Raw genomic sequence first — 16,172 nt, forward strand, 5'->3', positions numbered from 1 at the left:
TGCAGAAGAGCTAAAGATAATAAAAGTGCTGCTGCTGACAGCACTGAAATATCCAACTTCAAAGAACACCTATACAAAAGTCATTATTCAAAACTATACAGTAACTGCACGGCCACCCCCTGTGATTCATTATTCTCTGTCTTTTGCTCACTGTATTGGATTTCAGAATCACCTGCATATACCAGTGGGTGAGACCCTGCGCTTACAACAGGTCAGATCCCAAACGCTGCAAACCTCAAAGAGACTGGAAAGAGAAATGTGTCAAGCTGTTCTGAACACTAATATCTGAAAGATACCAATGAGCTTAACAAATGAAAACAGAAACCTGGAATGCTGCAAAAACTACTTTACAAGAGGTGTAAATGTTGGCAAGGTGGTAACTAAGAAACAAGTGGAACGAGCATGCAGCTACAATATGGTACCATAACGCAAAATATTTAAGGGTGCAAACATTGAAGAGATTAAAAAAAAAAACAACAGAGGAATTAAAGTGCCAAAGTTAGCTCTGACTTTAATCAGTGTCACTTATAAGGGTGCCCTTCTAGCTGGATGGATTTATTCTGTTTTTTAACGAAAAAGTGGTGGACTTTAAAATAATAAGTAGGTAAACAAAAGCAGCACTATACATGCATACAGATCAGGGACACCAGTAACAAAATATTACACAATCAGAATTCAAGAAGTGAGCATAAAGTACTAAACAGGTAATCTCCCCAGGGCATAAAAACACATGTCCCACCTTCTGGGGAACTGTTTTATCCAGAAGACTCTATACTGCAGGGATGGGCAGTATCCCTGCCATCCCCAGTTGAAGCCATACCCTTTCAGTGAGGGTAGCAAAGGTCATAAAGATAAATTCCCTGTTAGAGCTCAGCTGAACGTTGTACCACACAGGACAAAAAGGAGAATTAATTATCTTAATTCAGTATTTTCCTCTTCACTCAGTAAATACAGCATACATAAGCAATGCTGAACATAAAAAAATATATTATAAAAAGTATTCAAGAGAGTTCAATTCAAATTTTAGAGTAATCACTCCAAAGAGACTCTTGGCTTCATGGAACGTAAAAAGCTAACCTAGCCAGTCAGATGCCTTCCCATTTTTTTGATAGAAAAATGTGCCATTTTATATGTAACTAATTTTTTTTTAATAATTGTCACAACAACACAGCTTCTGGACACTGGCACCAGAGCTTCTTTACCAAAATGTACTTAATACTTTTTTAGTATGTTCTTTAAAACAGAAAGTTCTTAAATATTAAGTAGGCATATTTTCCTTTAGTTCAGTAGTTTTGCAACTGCAGCACCAGAAGAAGCGTTTTTGAGATATTTTGATTTCTGCTATTAGAAATCAATTGGTATTACTGGAACTTATTTGTTATTCTACCTTAACATCTTATTTGCTCTAGATAAGAATGGAACGTGAGCCAAAATTCAGACATCTGTTATTGCAACTCCTTTACACATCGTCTAGAGGTACCTAAAGCTGTATTCTGTCCAGGCCTTTGAGTTAGAAAATACTGATAGACTGAATAGACTTCTGATAGAGATTCAAAGTCACTTTCGTCAAAGCAATGGCCTCACTACTTAATCAGAAAGTAGTCCAACACCTACCCCTAATGAACTTTCAAGTTTCTGTGGAAGTTCTTGGAATATTAAAAGCATTCTCATAATTCATAGATACATTATGATTGCTCATTTCTGAAGCCCACATGTTGAACAAGATCAGGTATAAATAAGACCCTCATAAATCAAATCCAAAATCTTGCATCCTTAGAGGGGGAATATTTAAAAAGTTGTGTGAAATGAGCTCCAAATGAGAAAGTCTACCTCAAAGGCTTCCATCTGCATCGAGCTGTTATTTGAAGAGCAAAATTACTTATTTTTACATTGCTGACTGCAAATACATATCATTGCTTGAAAAAAAGATCCAGTGGCCCAGCTGCCAATACCAAGCTGTAAACTTGCAGATAGGAAGCTTTAGCCTTTACAAAGTGTAAGGCTGAAACTCAACAGACTCATTCACCTGAAGGCCAAGAAGCAGAGTCAGAGGTAGGGGGCCAGGAAATCGAGTACATAAAAAGCTGAATACCCCTAAGAAAATTAGGGTCTTGGGTACAACTTAATTCTACCATTTCCCACTTCTTTAAAACTGATTTCACAGTTTAAATGCTGGGGAGTTTTGTATACTTATTACTGTACAGTTTTTAGCAAATCATGAAACAAATCTCATTATGTGGCACTAAAATCAGGTCCATATAGTGCTTTACATCTGAAATGCACTAAATTTCTCTTCCTTCAGTTTGCATTGTACTTGATGGCAAGAGTATCATGTCCAAAGCATAGGAACATCTCAGTGAAACTGCCAATGAATTCTGGAGACATTTGTTGGTAACAAAAGAGTGGTTGCATGAAGGGATCTCAGTTTCAGTTACAGGTACTAAGAAGAACAGAATCCTAAAAAAACAAATCCTTAATTTATCATCCTTACTCCAAGAGCTTTGATGTTCCCTCTTCAAAGCTGCACCACCACAGACTCAATGTTATCGCCCAAAAACCTTCTCCTACTGAAGTACTAGATTCCACATTTTCTTTCTCAGGTTTAAGCTGGTACGAATTATCTCTCTTCATGCCTCCTCAATGGTGTCCTTGTTAGGCAGCTCCCTGTCATCCCACATCAGGTCCTTTTTCTTGTTTTTAATTCTTCTCACCACCCAAGTGCATAAATCCTTGCCTAGTTCCCACCCCAAATGGGCACTCTTCTCAGTTTCCTTTCAGGGCTCCTCATCCAAGTGCACTCTTCTGTAGCCTTCCAAGCAATCTTCCAAACCTCAGCACAGCACTAACTGCCCAGATCCATAGCTGCTCTTCAGCACATTGCTGACAGTTATGAACCCCACAGCAGTGCAAGGGCACACAAAGGCAAAATCATGGGAGAAGAAGAGACAGAAGAAAATTCAGAAATAGATGAGCTGAAGGTTCAACATTGTGCCAAGCATTTGCTATGGGACACATGGTGGCAAAAAACTGTGACCTGAATTACTGACTGCAGATAACATAACCAGGCCCACACACTGCATGAGTCAGCAGGAGTTAGGTATGATGGGAGAGCGAATGCAGCCACTCCCGTATCAATACGCAAACAGACACAGGGACACTTCCAGGCAAATAGATATAGCTACAGGTATACAGAGATGAATATCTGCTTTGACAGGTATAATGCTAAGAGTGACACGCAGATACACTAGCAAATGCTTCACAGCAATCCATAAGGCCAAATCTGAAACGTGCAGACCATTTCCTTCACTCCTTAGGGTGACACACAGGCACAGTTAAGGTCTCTAGTTTGCAGCAAAGTGGAAGTGCCAGAAACAAACAGGTTTCCAGCCTTCTGCTTCGCTCTGGGTTTTCTTGACCCACTGGGGTGCAAGGATGTAAAAGCAACCACCATTGCCATGGTGTCAAACATGTTCCCAGGCCACCAAAACAGTCTGATGCCCTTCTGGTGGGGTGGGTGGGGGCCTGCAGGGATGACAGGTACCCACTCAGCAGTGGATGTCTTACCAGCGAGGTCCAACGTTCTGTCCACAAAGACGACAGAGGCCTTGTTGGTGGCTGTCCTCCTCCTGTTCCTGGCTGGGGCGTAGCCTGCCAGCTCAGCGGCGACGATCCTGCTGAGGGCCCCCACGGCGAAGTTCTCCTCCCGCAGGCCCAGGGCGGAGAACAGATCGTCCAGGTCGCCCACCAGGGCCCGCACGGCCGTCCGCAACTCGGCGGGCAGCCCACCCAGCCCGACCTCCGCGGGGCCGGGGCCGCCGGGGCCGGACAGAGGGGGAAGGAGCGTGGCCAGGGCGGGCAGCAGGCAGAGCTCCGCCGAGACGGGCGCCAGGAGCGGCGTGCCCCGCAGCACCACCTCGGCGTGGCCGCCCTCGCCCATCCAGCGCCGCAAGGTCTCCTCCAGCTCGGCCGGCCCGCCGCCCTCCGGCTCTCCGCCGCACACCAGCACGCAGTGCCGCACGGCGCCCTGCCCCAGCACGGCCCGCACCGCCGCCGCCGCGCCGCCCCGCAGCGCCCCGCTCAGCACGAACACGACGCGGGCCGCGCCAGCCGCCACTGTCGCCTCCGGCGGACAGCGCCCGCACAGCCAGAGCGCCGGCCGCCAGCAGCTCGCCCGCCCCGCCGGCCCAGTGCAGCGCCTCGGCGGCCGGCGCGTCCAGCAGGAGGGCGGCGCGGCGCGCCCGGGCCAGCGCGGGCTCCCAGGCGCGGCGGCTCAGCAGGCGCAGCGGCTCCGGCCCCGCCATCGCCCCGCACCACAACACGCCGCACGTGCCCCGCGCGCCGCGGGCGCCGTGCGATGACGCGGCGGGCGCGGATTGGCTGCGGGCGCGGCCGGCCCCGCCCCGGGCCGGGCCGTGCGGGGTGTGCGGAACAGGCGGGAGCTGTCCGGGACCGGGCTTGGCTGCGATGGAGGCGTGTCACAAACTAGTTTAATTCCTTTTCTCCTTTTAAAAGCCCTTTATCTCAAAAGCAGTTTCAAAGCTAACCATCGAAAACGCCATAACAAGCACCCACAGTTTCTTCTCCCCAGAGAACTGAAGCTTCGCTTCCAAACCTGTGTTCTACACAGGATTTCACTCGGGCAACCTCCTTAGTACAGAGTGAGAGGGACACTTCTGACACAGCAGGATTATCAGCATTAACAAAAAGATAAAATACCTAATTAGTTAATCCTCCCCATTTTAACTGGTCTTCTTAGGTCTCTCAGAGGTTCAGCTGATTTCAGAACACTGAAAAACATGAGTAATGCAGAATCACCAGATTTCCAGTGATTAAATCAGATCCTTTCTTTCCACTGTGCTCCATGCGCATTCCTACACAGATGCGTTCTTCCCTCTTCTCTCTGTGCTGTTCTAACCTCAATCTGTTATTTGAATCTTAAGGCATATAAGTTCATGATGCCAGAAAAATATGTAAGTTAATAGCCTTCTTGACTATTTTGATTTGAAAAATGAATACCAAGAAGTGATGGTTAACCACTGGGCCCCTATGCTTATACACAAGTAGAATTATCCTCCTCTCATATTGAATTATAATGGCCAGTCTTCACGAGCGAAGATCCGGGGAAGGTCTTTAACCTTCCAGCCTGCGCATTGGTTTTTTAGGTGAGACACAGTGTGCGCGGAACTGAGCCCACCCTTTAATCCTAAGGTTCATCTGCCGGGGCCAAGCGAGCTTGGACGGTGGCAGCGAGGTCCTTAGGACGTAGGAGGGTTACCTTTAAGGGCTAACGAGCTCCACCTGCCTGGGAGTGGCCCTGACCGGGAATCGAACCCGGGTCTCGGCGGTGATAGCGCCGCGCCTTTACCACTAGACCACCAGGGGCTTACTTCAGAGATTATGTACCTCTGAGTTTTTCCTGTGTGGTTGAGTGCCATAGACAAAATCTATATATATATTATGGCTCGCCCTACTATTTTAAAAGGGTTTTTACCTTTAAAATGTTTCAAAAGTTTTTTTTAATCTCTTCTTAAAGGTTGAGAGGCTTTTTTGAGACATATTGTCAAAACATCAGATGGCTTTTTAAGAGAGCAAATAGCTTTTTACTTTATAAATACAATATTGATTGCATCTAGTTTTGCATATACCAATGTTGAAAAAAAGGATTACTAGCCAGAAGACAAAATGAGGTTAATCAGTTTAAAGCATAGTGGTCAAATTACAAAACAAAATTATCTAAAAATTATGACATTTTGAAAAATATTAAATAAATTATCTACTCTTATTTTATTACATTTATTATATTTAGTATTTATTACAGCTTATTTTGTCCCATGTGCAAATTTACAGCTATGGTGTTAGAAAAAAAACTGCATTAAAGGGTTCCCATAAACCTGACAACTTTTTTGTGGGTTTATGGAGTGTAACCTGTGAGTTAATATGTTTATGCAGCTTGCAAAGATGTATTCTTCTATCTTCAGCCTTTCAGCTACTTGGGGCCTTAGGAGAAGCAGTTTCTACAGGCCACAACTGCAGCTCTACCTCTGTGAAGCAGCAGGAAAAACACCAAGGTCCGTTCCACAGGCTGGGACTGGTGAGAGTTGTTACTTTTGAGAGCAGAAGTCAAAAAGCCATGTAGGCTAATAGCACTCTGTCCTTTGAAACAAAGCAGAAAACAGGTTCTGAGCACCCTCTCTCCTCTCTCCAGCCAGAGGTGGGTAAAGATCTTCCTGGAAGTGGTGGAAGGCTGGCAACTGCTTGTGGGACTTAGCCTTCTTGGGTCAGATTTCAATTTTTAAGCTGCTCAAGCTGTTCAAGGTGGATTTTTACATCACTACTGAAATAGAAATCACAGTGTGAAGGTTTCTGCAAGGATAACTGTTTTGAGGATCTGCATCAATGTATTTTATGAGATTTTATGTTCTACACTTACTCCTGGTTTCTATTTGTGGTGTTTTTTACAAACGTGGTTTTCTTTTTTCTTCCTTGTGTCTGCAATCAAATGAAATTATTAGAGTTCTTCCATGTCATTTAATGTCAGCCAGAAGTGTATTAAATGACCAAGTAAACAAGATAGGAATGAAAATTCAGACACTGATGTTTAATAGTAAGTGCTCTAATACAGATTTGTCTTATGAGAAACAAGTGACTAGAAATGTCTTGTGTGAAAAATGCCTTTGCACTACTATATGTATAAAAATGAAATTGCATGGTGAAAACATACCCAACTACACCACATAATCTGTATCTGTACATGACATCCCAACATTTAATTTTAGATGAAAAAAATTTTGAGATGGTTGGTTGTTCATCTGAACTCCAGTTAAATGTCATGAAACTTTCAAGCAAGCTTCTCTCTGCAGGTAGTTCAAATAAGCTTTCCCCACTGAGAGTTGTGATGTGTTCATGTTACAGTCAAACCCCCTAGTCTGACTTCTCACAAGCTGACCTGCTGTGAAAAACGGGGTCCCTGTCTGAGTTTTCACAAACATCCTAAAATGCCACAAGTTCCATTTGTACACATTGGTACTTACATTTTCTAATGGATTGTGCAGTTGTTGTTTAGCGTTCACAGATTTAAAGTGAGAAAAACATCAGGAAAAACAGCTTGCTACTTCCCATTGCTTTTAAAACTGAGCCATTTCTTCATAAAATACATAGAAACACTCTGGAACGCTCACAGCACACTACGAATGCTAAACTTACTGGAGCTGAAAATAAAATCAGGAAATTTGTGAAGGAAAAAAAAAAAAGAATCTCTGAAGAGTTGTTAAAGCTAAAGTACTACGTCCAGCTGGGAGAGTCCCTTGGAAAGCTGAGAGCTAGGACAGCACCAGTAGAAGCAGGAGCGTGTTTACCCCGTGGTTACGCTCCCCCAGCAGCTGCCATCAGCCGCCAGTAGAAGCACAGCACGTGTGTTCAGCCCAGTCCTGCTCCTGGAGACAGGCAAGGATGTTCCCGAGGAGGAGGTCGCCACGCTGCCCGCGATCTCTGCTGAGGGCACGGACGGGCGTTTAGGGATGCAGGGGAGCACAGGGCAGCGAGAGGCAGGGAAGGCGGCTCTTGCAGGCACATCGCGCCTCGGGAGGGTGGCGAAGGCGCAACCGAGGTGAGTCCGGCAGCGCCCGGCGCGGGCCGGGCCGGCTCTGCGGGGAGGGCAGTGTCGGGGCCGGGCCGGCCGGGCCGCCCCCCGCAGCCCGTGCCCGGGGCGCCGCGGGGCCGGGCCGGGCCCGCTTCCTGTGCGTGTCACTCACGCGGCGGGGGAGGGGAAGAGCCGGGCGGCGGCGGCGGCGGCTCCTCCGCGAGCGGCGGCGTTGGGCGTTCGCAGCCGCCCTCCCGAGCGCCGCCCGCCCGCGGCCCGAACCGACCGGAGAGTCCCGGCGCGGCGCAGCGGGGCCGCCCGGCGGCAGCGGGCGCTGCCCGGGCCGGGCCCGCGCGTCCCGCGGGAGGCGGCCATGTCTACCGGCGAGGCGGAGCGGTTGTCGGCGGACGCCGACGGGGCCGCGGGGGACGAGGAGGAGGAGTGGCTCTATGGCGGTACGGACCTTCCCCGACCCCCGTGCCCAGCCCGCCTCCCCCGCGGGCCGGCCCGGCGCGGCCGCGGCGGGGGGGCCGTGCGGGGGTGCGCAGGCCGCGGCGTGCGCCGCCCCGCCGGGCCGCTGAGCAGGGTCCCCCCCCGTCCCGCCGCCCCCGTGGCTGCTCACTCCGCTCCCTCGTCCCGGCCAGCCCCCCGGCGGCCGCGGCTCACGGCCCCCTGCCCTGCCCGGTGTCCGGGGCGCTGCCGGTGCCGCGGCCGCTCCGGCCGGGCCGCGCAGGCCGAGGCGTGCCGGGCCCGGGCGCGGGGGCCCCGCGTGCTGCCCGCGCCCCACACGCACCCCCGGGGTGGCCGAGCCTCCCCCCGCTGGCCCCTGCCCGGGGCCCCGGCGCTGCAGTACTGAAACAACCTTAGTCTTTTACACGTAAACTTTTTTTACAACTTTAGGGACTTTCTGTGCGTTCAGATGGTGATGAAACCTGTAAACTAAGCCTGGCCTATGTGGTGGACCTGTCAGTGCAGAGCACTGTGAGGGCTTGGGGATCTGCTCGACTAATTTCACAATTCAGACGTTAAGAACATGTCTCAGTAGTAATCTGAAGAGTTGCCTAATCTGCATAGCAAGATATCTGTCGCAGTTGATATTCAGGCGATTTTATTCTTAAATAGTGTGTTTCTTTTCTCTTGTGGTAGATGAAAATGAAGCAGAGAAACCAGAGGAAGAAAAATCTAGGTGAGTGTCTTGGCAACTGGAAGCCCTGTAGCATGGCTGCACAAAAATTTTATTCGTTACATTCTTCTTCCCAGCTACTTAAAAGTTGGTGGTGCCTGAACATGCTCTGGTGTCTTTGAAAATGCCCTTAAGGTAGTGTGTTGGACTTGGCTTTTGTGAAATTAGGTCACTAGAGTTTGAAAGTTATTTTGAGTTTTAACTGTATGGACAGCAGTAACCCCTCGTAAAATGTCAACAGGTCTCTTATTTCTGTAATCATTCTTCTTTGTGGTCTTAGTAATGGATCAGGACTTCATTAGCTCAAGATAATTTAGAAACTAAAAGATAACCTGTCTCCTGAAGAGTTTGCAGGGTGGTTACAAAAAGAAGTATATGAGGAAGCAGTGAAAGGAAGCAGGTGGATGTACAGATCACATCTGCTTAGGCTTTTGGGGTTGTTTTTTTTTCCTGGTAAGACAGTATTTGAAAAAGATTTGGAAATGCTTTGGAAGTATCTGGGGGAAGCCTGCTCGAGTTATAAGGAGCTGTAGTAGAGCACAAAGATGCTTTGTTGAAAATCTAGTGAAGTTAATGAAGATTAGAAGCAAGGACTGACTGGAAATGGGAATCAATTGTTCATGCTGAATGAAGCAAGTCCCACAGTTGATAAAATATGCAAATTGTTGGCTGTCAAGATATATTAAACAAATAAAGAGAAGGCCAATGCATGAAAGCATGCATTGTTATTTTCTATAGATGCTTCCATTTTTCAGTGAGAACTCTTGCATTTAGTTACCCTCGGTGGACTGCTTATTCCTAAGCTTGCTCAGTTGCTTTTTTGAACTCAACTTATGACAGGTACAGAATGATAAAGCAGTAATGACCTCCACCACATGACTATATATGATATCATTGTGAAACAGCTACTAGATGCAATTATTTGATTCCCATTTGTTCTGTAGTATAAGAAACAGAGTTGTTTTCTGTCACTTAACAAGTTTTTAGACCTATGTTGCATTTGTCTTGAATCCATCTCTTTTCCAGAACAAAGAATTCTAGTTATTTGCTCTTTATTTAGAAGCTATTCCTTATCAGTTGATTCCTCATGTTCTTGACCTGTCATCCTTGTCAGTATTACTGCTATTTAAGAAAATTACTTGCATGGCAGCCAGAACGATCTTTAGAAACAGTTTATTCCATTTTCTGGTCAATAGTATCTGGCTTGGCTTTTGGCTGTTTTGGGCAAAAAAACCATTACAAATATTAACTTACACATCTTACAAGTTGTGTTTAGAACTCTGGAAGTGTGAGGACAGTTTACCTCTTAAAAGTTTTGGTCTCTGGCCGCCCAGTTTTAGCATTCTTCATATATATAAAAACTGTGAGGTGTTATTCGGGTTTTGTAGCTAGTCTGTCATTTCACCGGGTGATGAAGTCAAATGGTCAAGCTTGAATCCTGAGGCAGTACCTGGGCTGTGTTGGGTTTTGGTGCAAAAATCGTGAGTGGGTATTTTGCCAACAGAACATGGGATTAGATTAATTCTATTCCATAAAAATTGGCAGTTACTCACTCATTTCAGAAATACCTTTTCAGTGAAAGAATATTGTTTCTAAATGGCTCCCTGCTTACTGTGCTATTTGTAGTGCAGCATCTTAATAGCTAATGGAACTGTGGAAATTAAAATAATTGCTATATAAGAAACAGCAGTAAGTAGGCCCAGTGAGACAGCTTATTTGCGTGGATTTGACAGAACTGGTCGTTTTCGGTGGACTGGTAGTTTTAAAATTTCTACAGTTTTCACTCCACAGTTAAAATATAATTTAATTAATACTTGAATTTTAGCTATTCCATATGGTAGAAGAAAATTTCACAATGCAGATACGGGAATTCTGTTTCAGTGCAACATTACCCATGGATGTTTAAATATTCTTCCATTATGTCTTTGAAAAATGTTGGTCTGCAGGGAAAAAACCCTGTTATTCTCCCTTAATGTCTTATGAAACATTTCACTTTGATTTTAAGAGAGGATCCAGGTGTAATGCGTCATTACTTTCAACTATTCCACAAACATCCAGCTAGTATGATAGCTAAATAATATAGATTTTTCTTTTTTAATAAATTGATTTTTTTTAATTAGTGCAGAAGATAGCTGGAGCTTTGGCTTTTCATCTGGAATGATGTAGCAAAGCTATTTTCATCATTAGCTGATACATGTGAAATAATACATGCATAAATACCTAGTTTCATCTTTTCCTTTTTGTTTTTGTTTAAGTGCTCCACCTCCACCTGGAAGTGAAGAGGAAGCTGCAGAAAATGGCGTTGTGAAAACGGTAGTTTTAAATGTGTTTTTGAAATTAATTTGAATAACTGCTTTAATATGTTTTGATTCTATGATTTATCAGGAATTCATGGTTTGACTAGGACCTATAATTAAATGAATTAATGACTAAGTGTATGCCTTCGATTTTATTTTTCTAAAGGGTGTTGGTGATCTGCAGAAACTGTAGAAATTACTAAATTAGGAAATGAAATTTCCAGCTGCGCTCCAAATTTAAATCTAATTTACAGACAGAAAATTATAGTACTTCCATTTTTGGGGGGGAGGGGACAAGTGGTGTTTGAAGAGAGCTATCTTTTCTCCAAGACATCCTTTTCAAAATGATGCTTTGTGTTTTTCTCAGGGATAGGAAGATAAAATCTTCTGCTCATTTTTCTCTTTTGAATGGGAGAAACAATCAGCATTTGCAGAACTATGTGTAAATATGGATCAAGAGATGAATTGTGTGTGCCTTTCACAGACAACATAACAGATTTGTGGGGTAGTAGTCTTCAATGTTCACTATGTCTTAAAATTTCAGTGTTAGTGTGATAAAGGAAAGGACCAGGAAATTAAATATACAGTTACAGTGTTGATAAAATGACTCAGTTTACTGTGATGGGAACAATTTAAGTATGTTCTATGAAAAAATTGTAGTTTTACTTTACTGGGATTTTTTAGCTTGTGTCTTGCAAGAATTTTTTATGAGTGATGCAGAAACCATGATCGTGATATCTGTGTAAGTTTTAAGGACTGGCTTCTCAAAAGTGCTTTTTTTCAGTAGCTTCTTATGAAAGATAGTACAGCTTATTTAAAGTTGGGGAAAAAAGTTATAAAAACTTAAAAACTTATTTCAGTTGTTTAAAATGAAAAGATATTTATTTCAAGTACGTCAAAGGTGTTTTGTGTGATGCTAATGTTGTAAGTGGGTGGCAAATTTAGTGAGATACATGGCAATAATAATACACTTTTTTTCAGACTTGCTGGTTTTAAAGTATTTATGGAAATCCTTATAGGAGCACTTTTTTTGTACTTGCATATCTTTGTATTTACACCTATATAAGATGTAGCATTGTTAGGATATCATTAGCATGTCTCCATAAAATTGAGAACTTCATCATAAATGGTACGCATGAAGGTTCAGCAGCGACTTAGAAAAATGGATGTTGTTCAAGTTGGTTGATAAGGAGAAGTGGATATTTCTGTGAGGAGGAAGCTAAGAAATAATTCATTATAAGAGAAATGGGGTTTGGTTGAGAAAGGTTACCTGGTGAGTGGTGAACTTGCACTTTTCAGACATATGGCTGAAAGATGCACTGAAAGACTGTCTTCTGTCTTCAGCTGTCATTTACAGGATGCCTATCTGCCCCCTGCCCCATGACTAGACTCTTCATTGTTATGTAAATTATATTAATGTTGTGTAGCAAGGACGAACTGCACTCCAACATCTTAGCTTCTAAGCAGCTGCTTATTTTTGTCTAATTTATGTACCAGGGAAGTTAATAGTATAATAGATAAGGGCTAGAACTCAGCTGTGCATGGGTAACTGCAAGCCACCTGGGCAGAATCAACTTTGCTTTGATGTATTCAACCTCTTGCTGAAGGATTCCAGTACATGAATAAGGGTGATTTGGTTGATAAAGTTCACTTGAATTCCATGATGTTTCTGAAGAAGTTCCTCACCAAAGGATGTTAAGAAAACTGTGCAGTTATAGAATGAGTCTCAGATGGATAATTAATGTGTAAAAGATAGAAAACACAGAGTAGAAGTCAAGGTTCAGTTTTCATAGTGAAGGAAGATCACCTCCAGTGGGGATTATCTGGAATGTTGTGCATAACCTGTGCTGATTAATGTGTTTACTTGGAAAAGGGCTAAGTTGTGAAATCACAAATTTTCTTATGTTACAAAGTTAATCAAGATAGTAAGAGCAAAGACTGACTGGATAATACACGACTATTGAATTCTAAATAGAAAGAGTGATGTTCATTGAGGAAAAAACAGGTTTACAAATAAAATGGTGGTCTCTGAGTTGATCGTTACCGCTTAGGAGGGACACATTAATATATATAGCAAGACCCACAAAGTTGATGGTTAAGTGCTAGTTTGGAGTCTAAAAAGCACTTAAACTGTGTGATACAGCAGAAAGTGAATATAGAATAAAAGGGAAGATATAATTATACCATAAATTCATGGTTTAGTTGCACCCTGAATTCTGACTGCTGTTCTTTCCCTTCCTGTCATAAAGACTACTACAACTGGGAAAGTTGAGAGGAGAAGAGCAGCAAGAGTAATTGAGGTAGTTTTCATACCAGGAATGACTGAGTAGCCAAGGACTTCTCACCTGGGAAGAAAGACATACATAGGATATGGTGGATGCTGACAAAATCATGTATGGAGACTATAAGGATTGACTCCTCACAGTCCCTTCCATATGAGACTGTGACTGCTAAATAAAGGTTATAGGAGTCAGGCTGAAAAGAAATTAAAATATATTGGATCTTTATGCAGTAGACTGTGCTGTGGAGCTCCTTGCTAAAGAGTGTCACTACTGGGAGCTTTTATGAGTCTGAGGAAAGTCTGGACAAGTACTTGAGAGAAAGATCCATTGGGGGTTACTGAAAAAACCAAACCATAACTGGCTTAGGAGATGCCCCAAGCTAATAATAATCAGCAGCTGAACGAGTTAGGGAGGAATATATGTATTTTTTCTCTCCTGTGTGGTCTCTCTAAGGGGAAACCAAAACAAAACACCTAACAAACCCGAAATAGTGGACTAGTTGAACTCTTGGTATGAACTGGCATGTCTGTTTTGTCTACCAGCAAGCTTGAAGGCTATGGGACAGAACAGCACAAAGCATACTCTTGTATCTGATTTTTCAGCCTGTTTGCTGAAAAATCTGAAGTATTTTATGTATTTGACTGATGTTAGGAATTTATAGATTTCTCTGAAGTGCAGTGTTCATAATCACCTGGAAAAACATGTATTTGAGTTACTCTGCATATATCACTGATGATGGCACGAAGCTAGTCTTGTTTATTTCTAAGTTCTTTACTGAATGTCAAGGTTAAGAGTGGAACCAGTGTGTATGAACTAGATAGACGGAAGAAGGATATTAGATAGTGGAAATTATTTTATCCTTACCTAGGAAATGCCGCATTTCAGATACTTGTAACCTCCTAAATTTACTGTTGATGCTACTCATTTCTAAGGACTAGGAAGAGAAGAATTTTCTTCTTTCAAAGATTTCTAGAGCAGATAATTTTGTCTGGATTATTTTTCCTCTTTAAAGGTAAGTGACTGCTTTTTGTCTAAGCAATGACTTTTTCTTTCATAGAAAGTGGCAGAGGCTGAGGATGACAGTGATAGTGATAGTGATGACGATGAAGATGATGTTCAAGTCACCATAGGAGATATTAAAACAGGAGCTCCACAGTTTAGGTAAGTTATTTGCAAACACTTTTAAGATTGTATTTAATTTTTAACTCGATCTCTTTAATATTTGTCAATGTCAAATTGTATGTACAATAAGTGGCAATTAGGAGTTTTTTCAGCTCTTTAACCATGTTTTTAGTGATAGAGTGACTTGAAAACAAAGTTAAATGAAATCAGTGAAGTACAAGGAAGAACTGTTGTATGAGTTGTGTTTTCAGATTTTGAGAAATAGTTGTATTGTTTGTACAGTTTGTAAAGAAGAGAGTTTTTTATTTTGGAATGGCTATGTTATTATAGCATTTTTGAGGTTCTTACTGTCATAGTGACATATTTGTTGCAAAGGGTAGGATGGCAAGGACATGAGATATTTGTCCCTCATCCTGTTTGTAGTGGATACAGTTCTAATTAGACCTCTGTAGTTTCAATTCCTATTGATGTCCTCAAATAAGATTTTAATGTAGTTCAGGATGGAGCTGCCAGTCCCTGGAGATTATTTCTCAAGATCATGGTTTAGGCATTTGTACCATATGAGAATTTTTTTATTACTTCTGTTGCCCCATATTTCTTCTGCTTTTGAGAAAGAACTTGCTTTTCTCTGAATGCTTTTCAACAGTGTTACTTTTACCCAGAATTATGAAATAGTATTTTTCATTACATGGAAACTTTCTGAGAAAAGTGGTTTGCTTGTTTTTCTTGGCAATCTTAATATTTTTATGCTAATTAAAACCAGAGTTACTAGGGTGCTGTTTCTTAATAGAAATATGACAGGTCTGCAGGTAGGTCTGACTCATATATATCATTGTGTTCTTAACTTTAGAATGAAGGTGATTTACTCCCATTTGAAATAATATTTTTAAACTTTCAGTATTTCATGTCCTAAATTACTGTGCAAATCAATGTAATATTTAAAAAAATAGCAATTCTTTCAGTTCTTTATTTTTTCACTCTCAGTAACTTACTGTATTCCTGTGATGTAGGCAGTGACTTCAAGTTTTATGAGACTAAAGCAAAATTAGATTTTTACTCTCCATGGATTTGCTGGTGCTCTTTCCATGAATACAAAAAATAATGAACAGATGATCCTAAATTTAATTGGAGTAGAAAATTTTATATAGAAATGCTTGTTTTCTGAAAAACTTTTTTTTTTCTGGGCAAATTGGACAGAAAGTTCATGGAAGGGCAGTGATATAAAACAAACTGAGCATTGCTGTTAATTGTAACTCCAGTAGACAAGTTTCTTTTATAGGATTAAATAATTTTTCCTACAGTAGTCCACTGCTGTTTAAAAAATCCCATTGGATTTGTTTGAAAGTCACGCACAAATACAGCATGGCATTTCAGAAAGTTAAATGTTTTGTATCAGTTTTATGCTGTTGTAACACTTGAATGAAAACTAAAACTGCATGGAAGTGGATATACTTGCCCTCTAATTATATTCTCATCTCATTATGTTTAAGGGTCACCTATGAGGATAAGATGCATTGCACACAAATGGTAGTGAAAGCTAGCTCTTAGTGTTACAATTTAACAATGCTGTAATTCCTACCCTAGTTAAATCTGTTCAGTATTTAGATTTCAGAGTGTATTTTTATGAAGAAAGCTCTCAAGTATTTTAGAGAGTGAAAAGTTACATACTTTTCTGTTGGTCACAGGGATAGGTGATTGCTACAAGAACT

General features: G+C 42.5%; 2 protein-coding genes across 3 annotated transcripts in view; one reads left to right on the forward strand and one right to left on the reverse strand.

The window, feature by feature from the left end:
* The window catches only part of SCFD2 (sec1 family domain containing 2), a 191,041-nt gene extending 186,740 nt beyond the window's left edge, over positions 1-4,301 (reverse strand). Inside the window, 2 exon segments of the mRNA XM_050337840.1 lie at positions 3,565-4,123; positions 4,125-4,301. Coding sequence (XP_050193797.1) covers positions 3,565-4,123; positions 4,125-4,301 — 736 coding nt within the window.
* A 3,573-nt stretch (positions 4,302-7,874) lies between these two features.
* FIP1L1 (factor interacting with PAPOLA and CPSF1) overlaps positions 7,875-16,172 on the forward strand; it is a 38,824-nt gene continuing 30,526 nt past the window's right edge. Inside the window, exons 1-4 of one of the 2 annotated variants that reach the window (XM_050337841.1) lie at positions 7,875-8,034; positions 8,726-8,765; positions 11,018-11,075; positions 14,399-14,502. In XM_050337841.1, coding sequence (XP_050193798.1) covers positions 7,953-8,034; positions 8,726-8,765; positions 11,018-11,075; positions 14,399-14,502 — 284 coding nt within the window. In that variant the 5' untranslated portion in view covers positions 7,875-7,952. The remainder of the gene's footprint in view (positions 8,035-8,725; positions 8,766-11,017; positions 11,076-14,398; positions 14,503-16,172) is intronic. The other variant, XM_050337842.1, reaches the window with a different exon arrangement.

The sequence above is a fragment of the Myiozetetes cayanensis genome, unplaced genomic scaffold, assembly GCF_022539395.1.
Source record: "Myiozetetes cayanensis isolate MyiCay16 unplaced genomic scaffold, myiCay2020 scf7, whole genome shotgun sequence".
NCBI lineage: Eukaryota > Metazoa > Chordata > Aves > Passeriformes > Tyrannidae > Myiozetetes > Myiozetetes cayanensis.